The 19,045-nt window shown below is 41.1% G+C and overlaps 1 protein-coding gene across 5 annotated transcripts in view; it reads left to right on the plus strand.

Moving 5' to 3' along the window:
- Positions 1-19,045, plus strand: part of riox2 (ribosomal oxygenase 2) — a 43,603-nt gene that overhangs the window by 21,532 nt on the left and 3,026 nt on the right. For all 5 annotated transcript variants that reach the window (XM_048541277.2, XM_048541273.2, XM_048541276.2 and 2 more), the window contains exons 7-9: positions 1,532-1,697; positions 9,773-9,861; positions 11,944-12,048. In XM_048541277.2, coding sequence (XP_048397234.1) covers positions 1,532-1,697; positions 9,773-9,861; positions 11,944-12,048 — 360 coding nt within the window. The remainder of the gene's footprint in view (positions 1-1,531; positions 1,698-9,772; positions 9,862-11,943; positions 12,049-19,045) is intronic.

Consider the following 19,045-nt stretch of genomic DNA (forward strand, 5'->3'; position numbering starts at 1 on the left):
AAAATTCTATAAGGCAGAAACAACAGGCATGGGAAAAAGCCTTTCAACCTGGAAAGAGAAGTGCAGAAGCAAATGCGAGATGGAAATTATGTGGAACTGGCAGTCTTGGCAGTTGAAGATTGCATTGGCTATTGGTGAACTGTAGTAACTGTCCTGATTTGAAGTGTAACTGCAGAGTGTGAATGGATATCAGAGGCTCTGTGAATAAACCTAATAAATCCCCTGGTGGGATTTTTATATTAGAAAAGGGCAATTACAGGCAGAAATGGTTAGGAGTGAAATCTTACAGCTCAGAGCAAGCGTTTCCACCATAGTGACTGACACTATGAGGCACAACTACTGTAAGTAAAATCAATAGATGTAATTTTGACTAAGGTTTTAGCTCTGAGAACTTTGCAAAGCCAACTTTAAAGTGATAAAAGGACAATTTCCTTGAAAGTGGAGTCCCGGGTATACAGGATAATGAAGAAGGTGTTTGCTATGCTTGCCTTTATAGGTCATTACATTGAGTATAGGACTTGAGAGGTCATGTTGCAGCTGCACAGGACATTGGTTAGGCCACTTTTGGAATACAATGTGCATTTCTGGCCTCCCTGCTATAGGAAGGATGTTGTAAAACTTGAAAAGGTTCAGAAGGATTTACAGGGATGTTGCCAGGAGTGCAGGGTTTGAACTGTCGGAAGAAGTTGAATAGACTGGGCCTATTTCCCTGGAGTGTTGGGGGCTGAGGGCTGGAACCTTTTCGAAGTTTATAAGATCATGAGAGGCATGTATAGGGTGAATAGCCAAGGTCTTTTCCCCACTATGGGGGAGGTCAAAACTTTTCTTGCTAATATACTATTTCCAACAGCAACACCAATGGGCTCTTATGAAGTAACCTAATGTGTAGTACCTTTATCAAATGCCATTTGAAAATCAAATATGTTATCTGTACTGTTAGGGTTCTTGTGGCACAGTGGTTGTGTCCCTATCTTGTGAGCCAGAAGGCTGAGGTTCAAGTCCCATCTGCTGTGAAGTTGTATCATAACATTTCTGAACAGGTTGATTAGACAATATCTACTGCGCACAGGTTGCCCTTTATCTTGCTTGGTAATTCCTCAAAGAATTCAAATAATATGTCAGTCATGATTTCCCTTTCTTGAAGCCATGCTGACTTTGCTTGATCATATATGTATTTCTACCTATTTTTGTCATCTTGCCTTTTTAAAAAAGGTATTGCATTGGTTGTTTGCAAATCCTCTGGATTCTTATAAGATTGCTACTAATGCATCCACTATATATCTGTAACACTTCTTCTAATATCCTATCAGGTCCAGGTTGATTTTGTCTAATTATTTTCTCAAGTACTTTTTCTCTAGTAAGAAATCAACTCTATTATCTCACCCATTATTTATGTTATGCTGATCTTCCTATAAAAATGTGTTTTCTAATTTAAAGTAATCAATTTGATGAGAAGTGCTTTAAAATGCTGTCAGGCTGTGAAAGGAACTATGGATATTTTGTGCTTATTCTTTTATTTCATGTTTTGTAGCAGATGAGTTCATCAGCTGATTCAGCAAGGAAACTGAGTGAATTTCTGCGAGGATTAGCAGATCAGCTAGAGAATGGAAGAGAAACCAGATCATCTGAAATGAGAAAAGATTTTATTTTAAACAGATTACCTCCATATATGGGTAACACAGATTGTTTGACACAAGGTGAGGTGCTGCTCCCATGTCTGAGGGAAATTCTCTGTAAGACCGGATGAACTTATTTAAATTCTTTGTAAATGGTTGTGAAAACTTAAAAAAAAACCCTTCAAAGTACCTCTTTGCCCCCTTAAATTTCGTGTGCTTTGAATATACTTCAGAACTTTGAATATTGAAATAAATTTCAAGTGTCATGCCTATTGCGCCATTCCTTTTTAAAAAATGACAAATACATTTTGCTGTGAAAATATGTGTGACTTTTTACATTAGATAGCGAAAAATGTACAACATGCAGCTGCATTCTCGTGTTAAACCTGCAAACAAAAAAGGCACACATCTCAAATTATTTTCCCTGTTTTTTTCACTGTGCATTTCAAAATGTTCTCTATTGTTAAATCAGTTGATCAAAGATAATCAAAATTACTTTTCTCTACTAAACATTGATATTACATTGATCGCTCTTTTGTTGAGTGTTGTGGCTAATTGAGGATCTAGATGCACCTACTCAATTATAAATTAGTAAGCGAGAACAGATTAATAAAACATTATGCTGAGGCATTTTCTAACATTAGGAACCATTGACATGAGAGTGATTTGAACACCTTGGGCTGAATTTTACCCTCTTCCTGAATGACGTGGGTAATGGGAGTCAGTTGGGGAAACATGATGAGGTCAGAAAAATGTGCTCCTGATGTTGAGGAAAAAATAAATTCGATTTTCCATCCAAGATTTGAATGAGGTGATGATATTTTTGCTAGTCAGCAGCAAGATGCCAATTTCTTGGATTTGCATCTCCATTAGGATCTAATATCACCTCACTTTTATGCAGTTTGTCATTCTCTTCAATGCCCCCTCCTCTGGGCCTCCATCTCAACTAGCAGTCTCTGACATCTGGATATGCTCCATGTGAAGCTTTTGTCTACATCCCTCATCCACAGAGGAGAGTGTATCTCAGTGCTTTTTGCAAGCTATCTAGTGCTGTCTCATTTTTACTTGGATGTTCACAGCATTGCTGCCTTTTTCTGCTTTGCTGCCTCATTCAGAATGTACGGGCTGACAGCACATCTGTCTTGTCTTGTCATTTAGCGCAAACCCAAAGATAGGCAACTTGTCATTGTCACCAGTGATCAGTCAAACAGGTTAATATGTTGGTACACAGCACTATGACATTGATGTCACATCTACAGCATGTGCCAGCAGGTTATATGGCGTGCGCACTGCATGTGCTTCAGCCGAATAGCCATGTGTCAAAGTCTAAGAGGAGGAATCTTTGGTCAAGTCATAGTCGACCGTTGTTTGTCAGGAAATGTCACCAGTCAGTGAACGGCAGTGTCCTATCTCAGTCCAGGGACTTGGACATAGCTGTTTGGCCACTTGCAGGGTTTGGGTGTGCCATATCATTGCAATGTGGGTGAGGGCCATGGTAATTTCTTTAGTTCCAGTGCAATCAGTTTGGGGATAAGTGGTAAGCCATTTGGGGAGCTGCCCAAATATCAGTCACAGTCTGATCATTTTTCACTCAATGTTCTTCTAATTCGGATGGGTCAAGGTCAATCCCGGGTGCCTGTTCAATGAAAACCAAGAGGGATGTCAGGGGCCACTACTGTAGCAAAAAAGTTGGGAAAATCACTTGTTGAGTTTGTAGGCAGAATGCTGTGATGCTGAGGGGAAAATATTGGAAAGGGAGGCAATCCCACAAAAAGGGGTGGGGGCGAATAGTATCCTGAAGGCAAAAACAGAAAGTGTTGGAATAACTCAGTAGATCTGTTTTGAATTGAGTAACTGAAAACAGCTAGGAAATAGCAGTAGTTGTCCTGATAAAGGGGTGGGTTAGTAGAGAAAGGCGTTGTGTTGGGAGGAAAAAGAGTAAGTTGATTAGATGGAGATGGTGCCAAGAGAGGTGGGGGCGGGAAGCAAAGGAGAAGCAGACAAAAGGACTGTTGATGATAAGCTGGTACTGAGATAAATGTTGAATGGGAGATAAAAGGGAATATGAATAAATGGGTTGGCTGTGCTGGGAGTCATTTATGTAAAGCAGGACTTGGGCATGTGGGTGTGGGTAATCCAACATGGAGGAACGTGTTCACGCTGTGAAATTGTTGAATTCAGAGTTCACTCCTGAGGGTTGTAAAATACTGAGATGAAAGGTGATATGTTGTTCCTCCACTTCTGTTAAGCTGAGACAGTAATAGTGGCTTGGGAACATGATGTGCTGAAGTGACAAACAACTGGAAGCTTGGGGTCATTTTTGTGGACAGAGCAGAGCTGTTCAGCAAATTGGTCACCCAGTATGTGTTTTACCTCCTTAGTGTAGAGGAGACCATATTGTGAGCAGCAAATTCAGTAGACTAGATTGAATAGAGTACAGGTAAATTGCTGCTTCACCAGGGAAGTGTGTTTGGGGCCTTGGATATCGAGGAAGTAGGAGGGAAACAGGCAGGGGTTACACCTTCTGTCATCGCAGTGCTGTGGAATTGTGAAGAAATGTTGGGAGTGAAGGCGGAGTGGACTGAGGACTCTGCAGAATACTGACAGGGGAGGGGAGCTGCATATCTGTCTGTTAGTGGTATCTGCTGGAAGTGGCAGAAGTGGCAGCTAATAATTCTTTGGATGTGGAGGCTGACTGGGGTGGAAAGTGAGGACAAGGAGAACCCTTTTGTCATTGTGGCAGGGAAGGGGTGTGGGCAGAAGTGCAGGAAAGTGGCCAGACACAGGTGAGGACCTTGTGAACCATGGTAGAGGGGGATCTTTGGTTGAGGACAAAGGTGGACATGCCTGAGGACCCCTGCAGAAGATGGCATTATCAGAACAGATGTCATGGAGATGGAAAGATTGGGACAATGGAATGAAACTTTACAGGAAGCATGGTGTGAAGATGTATAGTCAAGGTAATTTTGGGAATCAGTTGGTTTGTAATTTATATTGGTGGCCAGCCTGTCCCCAGAAATGGAAACAAGAGTTGAGAAGGAAAGGAAAGGAGGAGTCAGAGATGGCCCAGGTGAAGGTGAGAGAAGAATGGAAATTGGAAGCAAAATTAATAATTGTTTCCAATTCCAGATGAGAGGGAAGCAGCACCAGTGATGTCACCAAAAAACCTGAGCACAAGTTATGGAGAGGGGCCAGAATAAGACTGGAACAATGAATATTCCACATACCACACAAAGATTTGGGAATAACCATGGTCCGTGCGGGTAGCCATGACCATATCCTCGACCTGGAAAAAAGTGAGAGGAGTTAAGAAGTTCTTAAAAAGGAGAACAAGCTTAACCAGGTGGAGGAGGACGTGGTGGAAGGGGATGGTTTACACTGCTGTTCCAGGAACGAATGGAGATCCCTCAGACCATCCTGATGGGGGATGGATGTGTAGAGCGATTTCTTGTGCATCGTGAAGAGGAGGCAGCTGGTGCCAGGAAACTAGAAATTTTGAACCGATGTTCAGTGTCAGAAGAACCAAGGATGTAAGTGAAAAGAGACTAAGCAAGGGGAGAAAAAAGAAAATCACGTCAAGAAAGGAAAAAAAGTTAGGAACAGGCTGAGGCACTGGGTCTTTTGGTCAGTTCTGTTTGTGGATTTTAGGAAGCAGGCTGTACAAGAGTGAGAGACTATGAGGTGGGAAGCTGTGGAGCAGCAATATGATGAGATTCATGGTAGTCATGGAAACAATAGCAGCTTGATGTTCGATGGTGGGGTTATTGTCCAGGCCTGTGTAGGATTAACTGATTGAGAGCTGGAGATGTGCCTCCACAAGGTAGAGGTGAGTGTGCCAGACAACAGCAACACGCATGTTCTGGCAGGTTTGATTACCAAGTCAGGGTTGGATCTAGGAACTCTGAGTGTGGTAATTTCAGAGGGAAATAGATTAGAGTGGGTGAGTGGAGCAGAGAAATTATGGTGACCAATCTCATGTCAGCAGTTGGGAGGTGATGGCCTAATGGTATTACCGCTGTGTTGTTAATCCAGAGACCCAAGTAATGTAGGGAGTCTGGGTTTGAATCCTGCCACAGCAGATGGTGGAATTTGAATTCAATGGAAATTTGGAATTAAGAGTCTAATAATGACTGTGAATCCATTATTGATTGTCGGAAAAACCATCTGGTTCATTAGTGTCCTTTAGAGAAGGAAACTGTTGTCCTTATCTGGTCAAGCCTGCATGTGACTCCAGCCCCATAGCAATGTGGTTGACTCTGAACTGCACTCTGGGTAATTAAGGATGGGCAATAAATGCTGCGTGGCCAGTGACACCCTCATCCCATGAATGAATGCATAAAAAAACGTTCTTAATAAACAGGTAAAATGTAGGTATGAGACCAGAAAGACAATGTTGGAGGCAGGTGAAGGGACCATTAGAGGTCTGTGGAACCATTAGAGGACTCCTGTTCAAATCAGTGGGCATAGGGGCAAAGATGATGGAAGAAGATACCAACATCATGTTGTGTCAAAATTTATTGAGATAGGAGTATTAAAGGATAAAACTAAGCCATGTACTGAGTACAGATTGTTCAGCACAAGGTCAGAAATAATGGTAAATATTTGACAAGAGGTGCAGTTAGAAGAAGGGATGGTGTCGGAGGGAAAGTGGGGTGGAGTTGAAAAGAAGATTCCAGAGGGCCGTGGGCACCTCTGAATTGTTGCAACTTGTGTTACTTAAAACCTGAAAGGAAGAGAAAAGTTTTGTTAAAATGTCAAAAAAGCTGAAGATTGAAGTGGAGCTGAGGTGTAGGATTGCTTGAAGATAGCGTGGGAGAGGTCAAAAGTGTGCATGTGGCGCTGCATGGCACTCTGTAGATTCCAAGATACAGTGAGAACAGTTGTCCAAGAATCATTGCACATCGTGGCGATACCTGTGATCCTAACTGGATTCAAAACAAGAAGGATGAAATTTCAGTTTGGGCTAAGTCTGAACTGGAGAAAGTCAATAAGGGACGAGATGTGGCTGTGAAAGCGAATTTTGGAAAATAGTTTGTGAAAATAATTCAGAGGTAAAACAGAAGTAATGTTGGTGGACCAGAGGAATCATTCAAATGAGAATTCTGTCAGAGAGGAGCAGTACTTTAAAGGACACGGGTTATTGTGGGAAGGGCTTGCCATTTGATGGTCACCACTGCCCTGCCTTTAACCACGACCAGTGCAGCGTGATGGCCACATGGTTAAGCTGTACGACCAGGGCTCAGAGTTGGGTGATGAAGATACAAATGAACAAATTGTGTGAGAACATGTGGAAGCTCAGAACTGATGGAATCAACATGGAAGCAAGAAAAGAATGTGAAGGTTGTGTGGAGGCCTCTAGATTACCAGGTTGAGCCTGTGACTTGCTTTGCAAAGTCTCACAAGTGTTAACTTGAATCTGAAATGCGCAGTGGAAATGGAAAATTGTGAGACCAGTCTGAAGTGAGCAGAATGAGTGGTTATTTTCTCTCTGTGGTTCCTACCTATAGGTGATATGAGGCCCTTCAAAGGACACTTGCATTTATCAGGCATGTACACAGAAAGGTAAAACTGCCATGTGCTACCAGCCCGGGACTATCCTCTGCAACCTGGCTGATAACTCCTTATGCAACTCCCTGATTAAGGCTGAGCATAGAATGCTGTTAATTATTCACCAGGACCATCATGGAGCAGACAATAGATCTTCTGAAGATAATGCTCTAGTACATTGGCTGGCTTTGTAGTGTAATTCAAACAGAGTTTACTGTTTTGTTGTGTCCTGTGCAACTACAGCAGGCAAAGAGGGGCTGTGTTGGATGTTGAAGGACTGGAAAAGCAGCAACAGTCTTTTGAGGAAAAAGATCAGGACATTGAGCAATTTTGCATTGGTTGATTAAATGGTTTGTCTGTTAAAGTTGTGTGTGTGAGACAAGATTGAAAACATCAAACTTCAGGACTGTGGAAACATATGGAAAAGGGAGCAGATTGGAACATCTCAATCAATTAGAACAACCATTAGAAGTCAGCATAAAAAAAGCAAATAGATCCAATCATAGACAGTTTGAATAGGCCTGGCATTGTTCTACTCAACCATCTGGTTGAAGAACTAGGATGGTTCAAAGTACTTGTTTTGGTAAATTTTCCAGCAATCACTGTTGAAGTCAAAACACTGCTTACAGTTCGAATTTCTGGAAGCTCAAGTGCAATAGGATATGTGCTAAATTCAGTCTGTAACTTCCAACTTTGGCGAAGGAGTAAGACTGATCGTGTTTACAGTGAATGATGGTTGCCGTTAGTTATAGAACTATACACATTGAGAACATTTAATTTTATTGCACACTATGCAATAGCAATTTTGTTAACTAAGAGGCAGCTCAATCAGATGATAAATTATAGATTGAGGGGGCCAAATTATGTGTATGAGCAAAACAGTGGCAAACGAAATTTAATACAACTAAGTACCACACATAGCAAGGAGAAATGGCAAATTAATTGTTTTGAAATAACTAAGGATAAGTTTGAAAAAGATCTAGGGTCAACATATAAAGTCAAACAACAACCAAAAATGTCAACGGAATGTAAAATCATACATTTAAAACTGAAGTATGTAAATGAAAAAACAAGTCAATATCACTTCTGCAATGTTCTGGCAGGATAACATCATGAATGTTGTGTGTGGCTCTAGTATGGCTGTGGAGGAAGTAGCGGGAAGAGCCATGAAACTAATCCCTGTTGTTTGAGGCCAGAGTTGCACTAAAGAGGGTAGAGGTAGAGGGGTGTTTTTCTGGCTGAAGGTCCATGAGCAGTGGTGTTCTGCAGGGATCCATACTGGGACCTCTGCTGTTTGTGAGATGAAAATGTAGATGGGTGGGTTAGTAAATTTGCAGACAACAAAGATTGCAGTCATCAAAGGATTCAACAGGATAGGAATCAGTTGCAGATATGGGTGGAGAAATGGCAGATGGAGTTTAATCTGCATAAATGTGAGGGGCTGCACTCTGGGTGATCAGATGTTAAGGAAAAGTATGCAGTTAATGGTAGGACCCTGACAGCATTGATGTACAGAGAGATCTTGGGGTTTAAGCCCATAGCTGTCAGAAAGTAACCATGCAAGTAGATATGGTGGTAAAGAAGCATATGGCATGATTGCCTTTTTTGGTTGGGGAAGTGGGTACAAGAACATGAGAACAGGGTCTCATGTTGCGGGTTTATAAGACTTTGGTTAGGCCAACTAGTATTGTGTTTAGTTCTGGTCACCACATTACAGGAAGCATGTGGAAGATTTGGAGAGGGTGCAGAAGAGGTTTATCAGGATGCTGCCTGGATTAAAGAGTATAAGGTCTTCGGAGAGGCTAGAAAACCCAGATAGTTTTCTCTGGAGTGGCAGAGGCTGAGGGGAGACTTGATAGAAGTCTGTAAAATTATGAGATGTATAGATAGATTTGATGGGAAAAAAGATTCTGACCAGAGTTGAAATGTCTGCTACTAGGAGACATGCACTTAAGGTGAGAGGGGGAAAGATCAAAGGAGATGTGAGGTGCACGTTTTTTACACAGCAAGGAGTAAGGAGTGTAGAGTGCACTGCCGAGATGGTGGTGAAAGCAGATACTATAGGGGCATTTAAGGGACTTGGAGATAAGCACATGAATATGCAAGGAATAGAGGATATGGTCCAAGGGCAGACTGAAGGGATTAGTTTAATTTGGCATCATGTTCAGCATGACATTGTTTGCCAAAGGGCCTGTAACTCTATTATTTTATGTAACTAAGATGGACGAGCAGGCCTTTTTCATTCTTTTAATTGTTTTAAAGTTTTGAGAAAGCCAAAAATATTCAATGCCAAATTGTAAACCTGTAATTATAGAGCTTTGATACAGTGCTTGTCCATATCTGTAAGTTGTTTGAAACTCCTGATTCCAATGGACCAATCCCAATTATCCTGTAACATACAACAAGAACTTGTTACATAAAGTAGATCTTGAGAGTTGTTAAGATAACATGTTCAAATTGATGCATTTAGTTCAGTGCAAGAATTTAAACTATTCACAATATTTCAACATATTTTTTATTTCCCATGCTGCTCAATGACCTAGACTGTGTCATCGACCTGCTGATTTGAAATAATTACTGTGTGTTAACGGTTTTACTTTCTTCTTCAGCTGGAAAATTGCCAAAACTCAATGATCAGATCAAATTAAGATTTAAAGACCATACAGCGATTTTGGTGGAACTTGATCAAGAAAGGACGGTTAGTATAGACAATAATAAAGAATCTGACCATTTAAACAATGTTCTCTTTAAATTGACTTTGCTGATTTGAAATATTTTCAGTCATCAGTGTCAGTTCTGGTGCCATGGATTGGAAATTCCAGTGAGATTTTTAATATCACCCAGACGGCAGTGAAGTCAATTTGCCTAATAGTTTATATTTGTGTGACATATTCTATTCCATTAGCAGAGAGAGTAATATTCTTTGGTAGATACAAGAATAGAAATTGCTGGAAAGGCTCAACAGGTCTGGCAGCATCTGTGGAGAGAAATCAGAGTTAATGCTTCAGGTCAAGTGACCCTTCCACAGAACTTCTTCAGTTCTGAGGAGGAGTCACTTGACCTGAAACATCAGCTCTGATCTCTTTCCACAGATGCTGCCAGACCTGCTGAGCTTTAGCAACAATTTCTATTTTTGTCTGATTTACAGCATTCACAGTTCTTTTGGGTTTTTTTTTATGCTTTTGTAGGTGTCGGTTACGGTATTTGTAATTGCCTCTTTTAAAATACATCATCTGTTTTTGTGTCATATATAATTATTATAAATAGATTTGACATTAAATGCACTGATTGAATGACATTATGTAACATAACATATCAATCCTACTATTAATACTGAGAAACAAATAATGTTTTGTGGTCTGGAAAAATTCACCTTAGTTGCCAAAGTAACAATCATTTCCAAGGTTCCAAAATCTGCACAAGGGACTAAAGCTGCTCACTTCACACTTTGGACCATAAAACATTCCACACGGTTATCAAATATGTGACACATGATTTATAGGGGGCATGGTGGAGGAGGCATCCTCGTTATTGCTGCCATGCATCTAATAAGCAACCATATGGCACCAGAAGGCTTGATCAAGCTTTTCATCTCTGGAATTAACCTAGTGAACTACTTTGAACTGCCACTTACATCCTTCCTCACATAAGGCGACCAAAACTAAGCAATACCCTAGGTGCAGTCTCACTAATACTTTGTACTGATGTAACAAAACTTCATGACTTTTATACTCCATTTCTTTAGCAATAAATGCCAAAATTCCATTTGTGTTCTTTATTACCTCCAGTACCTGCATACTAGCTTAGGTTTTTTTTAGATTAGATTCGATTCCCTACAGTGTGGAAACTTCAGCCCAACAAGCCCACACCGCCCCTTGGAGTATCCCACCCAGACCCATCCCCCTATAACCCACACACCCCTGAACACTACGGGCAATTTAGCATGGCCGATCCACCCAGCCTGCACATCTTTTGGACTGTGGGAGGAAACCGGAGCATCTGGAGGAAACCCATGCAGACACGGGGAGAATATGCAAACTCTGCACGGACAGTCGCCCGAGGCTGGAATCGAACCCGGCTCCCTGGTGCTGTGAGGCTGCAGTGGTAACCACTGAGCCACTGTGCTGCCCCCGATTAGGTTAATAGACAGTATCAGGTTAAACGAAGAAGCTTTTAAAGTGGTAATTTTTTTTTTGCTTTTGGAGTATTTTTGAAATTAAAAAGCCACCAAGATCAGGAAAATAGAACATGACGGTAAACTAGCCTGGAATACAGAATTAATTGCATGAGTTTTTACAAATATATGAAAAGCAAAGCATTAGTAAAGTAAAAGTTAGCCACTTAGAAGCAGAAATAGAGGAAATTTCCATGGGAATGAGAAAATGGCAGAAATATTAAGCAGATATTTTGTTTGCCTTCACAGCTGAAGACATAAGTTTTATATGTCAGAAATAGAGAGTAACTTAGGCTTTTGTGTGTGTGGAAGTTAATGTCATTAATATCAGCAGAGAGAAAGAGGTTGAAGATCAAGGAGAAGTAGAAGTTAAATGTGAGGTATTTAAACCTGAACACGAGGAGAAAGAGTTGATGAATATACTACCAATGTGGTAACTGAAGCAAAGACCATGCCAATATTTAATAATTTGGGGAAATAATGGAAAGAAGAGGGAAGGGATAGGAGACCAGGATAGACACATGAAGCTACTAACACTGTGGTGGGATAAAAATAACATTGATGGCTAGTTCCAATTGTAATTTTATGATTTTAATGTTTTATTAGGATGAATCTCGAGATATGATGGTGTATGTATATCATTCTCTGAAAAATAGCAGGGAGAACCACATGATGGGGGCTGAGGATAATGAAGAAGAAGAATGTTTTCGGGTGAGAATGCTTCTGCTTTCTTAAAATTTATCTTAATGTGTTTGAAACTTACTTAACTCTCTCACTTATCAACTAGTGAAGGAGGAAAAACCAGTGTGATTTAAACATATATGGGAACATAAAAACAGATGTGGGCTGTTAAGCCATCCAGTTTGTTGGGGCTTGAGCTGTGATCTAACTCCTCAAGTATCTACCTTCCCCATAATCCTTAATACCTTTGGTTAACAGTTAATCTAGCATCAATTGACAGTTACAAACTTCAGTCACCTTAGGTGTGTAAAATAGTTTGCTATCCTATCTTTGTACTTTGAAGTTTGTGACTAATGTATCTAACTTTAGGCTATCTTTCTCAGTCTGGATTCTTCAATCCATTGACACTATAAAGATAAAGGGAAAAAAGTTTTGAACACTTCATTTCAATCACCATAGTTTATATCATAGAGTATCATAGAATCCTTCCAGAGTGGCAACAGGCTATTTGGCCCAACACATCCACACTAACTTGCTAAAGAACATCCCACCCAGATTCAGTCCCCTGCCTTACCCTGTATTTCCCATGGCTAATTCATGTAACCTGTACATTACTTGACACTATAGGCAATTTAGCACGGCCGATCCACTTAATCTGCACATCTTTGGAGTGTGTGAGGAAACCAGAGCACTTGGAGGAACCTTGTAGGGAGGATGTGCAGACATCACACAGACTGTCGCCAAAGACTGGAATTGAACCCAGGTCCCTGGAATTGTGAGGCAGTAGTGCCAACCACAGTGGCACCATGCTGCCACCAGTACGTTATGTAATATACTCACAATTTAACCCTTGGAATCTGAGTATCATTATAGTTAATCTACTCCATGTTGTCTCCTCAATTAATACGCTATGTTCTTCCTGAAATGTGGGGCTGTGTTTCTAAAACAGTTTAGAATCAAATTTAAGGTGGTGGAACAACTGGTTTGTGCTATTGGCCTCTGTTAATACCCCACTGGGATGACCCCAAGTCATTTTGAACCTGGTCCAGGGTTGGATTGGGATTTCCAGTTCGCATTATATCAAGCTAAATTGTTGCAGGACATTGTGGTAGGCTGAGAGTGGGGACACGAGTATTATGTATGTGGTTGTATCTATTGCCCCTTTAAGAGAGTGGGTGAGATGACATGGAGGCAGAAGCCAGAGTGGCAGAAAACGACCAGCTGTGGACCTGAGAGAATGCACAATAAAGCATTCCCTGTTCAAGCTTACCCTCCATCTATGCCACATTCTATTTCTGGCTCCAGTGAACCACAAACACATCAACTGGTGACAAAGACTGGATTGGCCATAAACTACAACTGTGTTCCAACATCCTTTTCTTTTTGTTGGGAGGAATGATGGTGCGGGATTATGAGGTAACATTAAGGGAAGTGATCGCAAGGGAATTTGGGCTGCAGTCGGAGCCAGGGAAGAATGGGATGCATCGGGCAGTGGGCTGAAAGTGGTGGTTGCGAGGGGACTTGGGCCTCAGCCAACTGCTGAGGAAGGGAGTACTCAGCCGGGAACTTACTGAAGTCATGGTGGAGAATGGTTGTGAGGGGACTCTGACTGTGAATGGCAACTAGATTCAAGTGGCAGGAAACACAATGGCAGGCCAATTTGGAGCGATGGAACTGTTAGATGAAGAGACAGAATGTTGGATGTTGTGTACTGAGTGTTTTGATGTATATTTAAGTGTGATTAAGGTGGCTGAAGACATAATCGTATCAGTTTTCTTGACTATGTTTGGGAGTATGACCTTCACGATTCTAAGGCGTCTGCTGTAAACAGAAATCTGCAAAAAAGACATATCAGGAACTGTGCAAAGTTTTGGGAGTTATTTTGTATCAAAGCCACTGATGATCAGAGAAATTTTCTGCATTTATGAATGGGTACAGCGCAAAGGAGAGTCCATCCTCCAGTTTGTGGCTGCCTTAAAGAGGTTAGTGGAACGTTGCAGATTCAGAGGGTTCCTCGAAGTTGCCTTACTGGTTTGTGGTTTATGGCCTCTGACACAAAGCCATCCAATGGAAATTACTAACAAGGAGAGATCTGGATTTCAAAACAACTTTCGAAATTGCTGCCTCGTTGCAGTGATGGCACCCGAATGCACGGAGTAGCAGAAAATCAGCAGAGTGCAGTCCCAACCACAGAATGCCGCCGATGTTGCTAGAGTGGCCATAAGGAGAATACATCTTAGACTCGAGAAGCTTAGTGCTACAGTGTAAGTTAATAGGCCATATTGCCTGAAATTGCCAGGTACAAATCAAGCAGGAGAAGGGTGTGTAAAGGAGAAAATTCATAAGGCATGTGGTGCCAGCCAGGGAGTACAGTGTTGGCTGCGTTTTCAGGAGAAGTGGAGCCTGAGAGTGCAGAGAACTTTAGTGAAGTTGATCGTATCTGGGTTCTTCCCAAAGTGGAGGGTAAGACAGTAAAAATGGAATAGATACGAGTGCAACGTTGTCTCTGATTCCTGAATCAATATGTAGGAAGAAGTTAAAGGTGCTGTCATTGAAGCTTGCCAAGATACCCTACAGACATACACGGAATGAGTGGTGCCACTAACGGACTAAGTACAGGTAAAAGTGCAGCTAGGGACCAACATGCCAAATTGCCTCCACACATAGTGAAAGGCAACTACTTAACATTATTCGGACGTTCCTGGTCACAGAAATTAAAGTTAAATTGTGACGTGGTTAATAGGATGGTAGACTCAAAAACGAGTTTGCGAGAGATTTCGAACAGATATCAGGATGTCTTCAAGGGAACTCCTGGGGAAAACGAAAGGAGTAGAAATTAAACTTCAGTTGAAGAGGAAGGCTTGTCCAAGGAGTTCGAAGACATGCCCAGCATGTACTCCATCCCCCCTAAAGTGGAGGTGGAACTGGAATGGCTGGTGAACAAGGAAGAATTGTAATTGGTAACTATCAGTGAATGAGCCAGTCAAATCATCCCAATCTTAAGAACGGATGGTGCAATGAGGGGATGTGGTGTCTTTAAGGTCACAGTCAACTCAGCCCTGTGTGCCGATCAATATCCACTTGCACACACTGAAGACCTGCTGACTGGGCTGGCTGGGGGAAAGAAATTGTGAAAAATAGAGTTAAGAACTGCAGATGTTGGAGTCAGAGACAACACCTGCTATGTTCCTCCAGCTCCACACTATTGTCTCAAAAATTGATCTTTTGGAGGTGGCTGGCATGAAGGAGTCCCAGCTGCTTCTACAATAGTGACTGTGCCTCTACAAGCAACTGCCTTTTGGCATCACATCAGCACAAACTGTTTCTATTCCAGATAATAATGTGCCAAATTTTGTGTGGATTTTCATGTGTCCGGTATTAACTGGATCATATTTTGGGCCTTAAAATGGCCTTTCCCTTGTTTCTATGCCTCATTTTTGCAGAAATGTATTGTGAATGTACTCAAAATTCAGTACATTTATGACCTAGGAACTGAAAGAGGCTGTTTGGTCTCATGAGCCTGTTTAAATATTCGTTTCGATTATTGCTAATGTGTAACTCAATGTCACTTACCTGCTATTGCTGTGTATCCTTAGTACACACCTACCAATGTCAGGCTTGAAAATTTCAATTGTCCCAGCATTCACAGCTTTTTGGGGATGGTTTTCCCAAGTTTCACTCTCCTATGTTTGAAAAAGTGCTTCCGGATTCCACTTTGGAATAATCTGTCTTTTCTTGTCTGATAGTGGATTTTTTCTTCTAGATTTCCTGAGCAGAACAAACAGTTTCTCATGTGCTCTATCAGATCCCTTTATCGTTAAATTGATTAACTTGTTCTTAATACATTGAAACTTGAGGGAATACAAACCAGGCTTATGTACAGTGCCTTCATAGTTTAAAGTCAGAAGTCACACGACTCCAGGTTAAAGTCCAACACTCTTGGTCACCTGCAGACACTTATAATTCGATACTCCCTTCCTACCACTTGTATGACCTTTGATTTCCCTACCCTTGATCTTTCTGCCTAAAAATCCTGTATCTGTGGGCTCTTGTCTCTCACTTCACCCGTTGATGGGGCTGTGCTCCGAGAGCTTGTGATTTCAAATAAACCTGTTGTACTGTAACCTGGTGTTGTGTAACTTCTGACTTTGCCCACCTCAGTCCAACACCGGCATCTCTACGTCATTCATAGGTTAACACTTTCAGCCCTGTACTAGGTAGGTAAGATTGCATTGTACTCCTTCTAAGTCCAAACCAGATGCACAATTCCAGATGGGGTCTGAGTAAACCTCTGCACAGTTTGGACATAATTACCTTCCTTTTACATTGTGGCCCTCAGAAAGCAAAGACCAACATGCACAGGTCTTTCAGTGACCCTATATTCAGTTGTTATAAATGTTGAAAAATGTGATTGTGTACCTAGTTGCTAATCTCACTTGGATAATGCTGCAGTTTCTTATTGTCATCCGCTGACTTCAAAGGAAAATGTATACAGAAGGGAGTTGCATGTGTACAATATAAGCTTGTATATATACGGCTTATGTTTGAATAATCTGCTTAAATGTGATACTGAGGGCCTATGTTGGGGTGGGGAGTGAAATGTCAGGAGGCCGCAATGGCTGATTTGACATCTCTGGCTGAGGGTTGTTGCAGCTGCATCTGCATTACGTTTTGCACTGATTTGATACATTATTGAAGCTGTGTATATTTGTGGAGCCTGCTTCTCCAGTGAATTGTTTAATTTCCCACCATCATTCACATCTGGATGTGGCAGAACTGCAGAGCTTAGATCTGATCTGTTGGTCGTGGAATCATTTAGTCTTGTCTATCAAAGATCTTGCATTGTTCAAGAAGAAGGGTTGGAACCCAAGCAAATTTTAGTTTAAAACTTATAAGATGTGATTTCTATTTTGGTATTGTCTACTATCGGAATATGTATTGAAATATCAGCTAGAAATGTGCCAACACTAAGCAGTCAACAAAAACATCAGGCTTTTTGTTAATGCAAAATCTTGGAAATATGAAGCCCCTGCCATATAGGCTTCTTGCCACTGGAGGCTGCAAGTGAGCTTTGTTCAATAAAAGTATCAGGATATTTGTAGCATATTAGCTCTTTGTGGCTGCTTAAGTTTTAGCAAATGTTAATGGTTCGTTTAGCAATGTTAACTAACGATTATATTATACACATGCTTTGCACAAATTCCTTTGATGTTGTTTCACAAAGGAAAACTACTTTAAAGATGACAACAGACGTTGAATTTCAGTGAGTGGATGCAATAGTCGCACAGGCATTTAATATTTTTAAGGCAACCTGACCAGTGATGTTGTTACGCTCCTCTGGAGCAGGTGGGACTTGAATGCAGGTCTTGTGGTTCAGAGGCAAAAGAAGATACCAAAGCATCTGAATGAGCAACTCCAAGCATGATTACCCAGGCATTTATTTCAGAGGAATTTCATTAAAATTGATTGTTTACCTGTGTGTATTGGACAAGGGAAAACCAGTTTAAATCTCTTAGAATAGTATTTAAAGAGGTTGTCTGGAATTGCCTTTGCCTAATTGCATAACACTGCACCAAACTATATTGAAAAGCACCAGTTCTCACGACTGTGCTTGCTCGCCCCCCCAAAAAAAAACCCTGGGCTGGGCTGGATCTCCCCCGCACAGAGTGCGCAGTCCTCCATGATGCCATCTCACTGCTAACTGCTAGAGTTCAGTCTGGCTGGCCAGACACCTTGCTGCTGACCACCATCTGGGCTCACTAGCCACCTTGCTGCAGATGGCCAGAATCCTGATCTGGTATAACCCAAAACGCCCAAACCAATTCCTTGCTCTAGACCATGGAGAAGCTGCAGCAACTTTATACCAGCTGCCTCATGCCAAAGACCTGATCCAGGCCCACAGCTGCTGTCATCACTGCTGCCTCCATGACTGAGCTCCCTTCAGAAGGTAAGGTGGATAAAAACCCAAAAAACTAAAAGGGAAAAAAACGAAAAGAAAAAAGTGAGAGTAAAGGGGAAAGAAACTAAAAGTGGTCAGAGCAAACGAACCTTGACTCAGGAGCCCTATTCCGTCTCTATCTTGGAAGAAAAATGGCTAATTGTCCAGAAAGTTCTCAGTTTCCAAGATGACATTTCAGAAGAAATTCTTTGGGCCACAAGAACAAAACCTCAAGATTCTAACATAATTCACTAGAATTAGAACAGAGAATTGTAAGCTTTTAAAATCAAAGCATTCTCATCAAACTGAAAGCCTACCTGTTCACTGATTTTTGCAGCAGCAAATGGGCCTCAGAGAGTGATCTGGTAAACTTTGATAAACAAGATGCTTTAAAGGTCAAGCTTAGACAAGCTCTGCAGTAGGCATTGACTTGTAGCTCCTAATCCTAAAATCTCATCAAGATCACAATCTGCGATTTGGGGGAAGACCTGACTTAAGCCAGACCTGAAATGTTGATCTCATTTCATTCTGCTTTATTATTTAAATGAAACCTAATTTGAGCTTCCCCTTCATATGTTTTCTAATGACTGTTGTATCAGGTCTTTTGGACATGGGACAAATCTTGCAATTATGTCATACAAATGTTCCTTGCTAAGCATAAATAGTACACTGTGTGTAATTAGTTGGAGAGGAAGAGAGAAGCAGATTGTCGAGAAGCTCGTGGAGTAGACCATCTTGCCTTAAGCGATGGACTTTATGAAATGGACTTTCAAAATGTAACAGATAACGGTCTGGTATATTTTCTGATTTCTGTGTATTGTATTTAGTCTTCATATGAAAAGAACAGTATTATAAAGAAGCCTTAGCCTAAGAAAGTTCTTAATGCTACATTCTGTTCAACCAGTTTGCCTTGAATTCAACCTTTTGTGGGTGTAAAACCAAGTGACAAAACATATCACTTGCAAGTAACTTTCATCTCATTTCAAAAGAATTTCAAGATCTTTGAGGCATGTATGTAAATTTGAATGAGAAAAGAACACTTCTTTGTGCCCTATATGACATCTGTCTCAAAAACCTGACAGTGATCAT

This window comes from Stegostoma tigrinum, chromosome 12 (genome assembly GCF_030684315.1).
Source record: "Stegostoma tigrinum isolate sSteTig4 chromosome 12, sSteTig4.hap1, whole genome shotgun sequence".
NCBI lineage: Eukaryota > Metazoa > Chordata > Chondrichthyes > Orectolobiformes > Stegostomatidae > Stegostoma > Stegostoma tigrinum.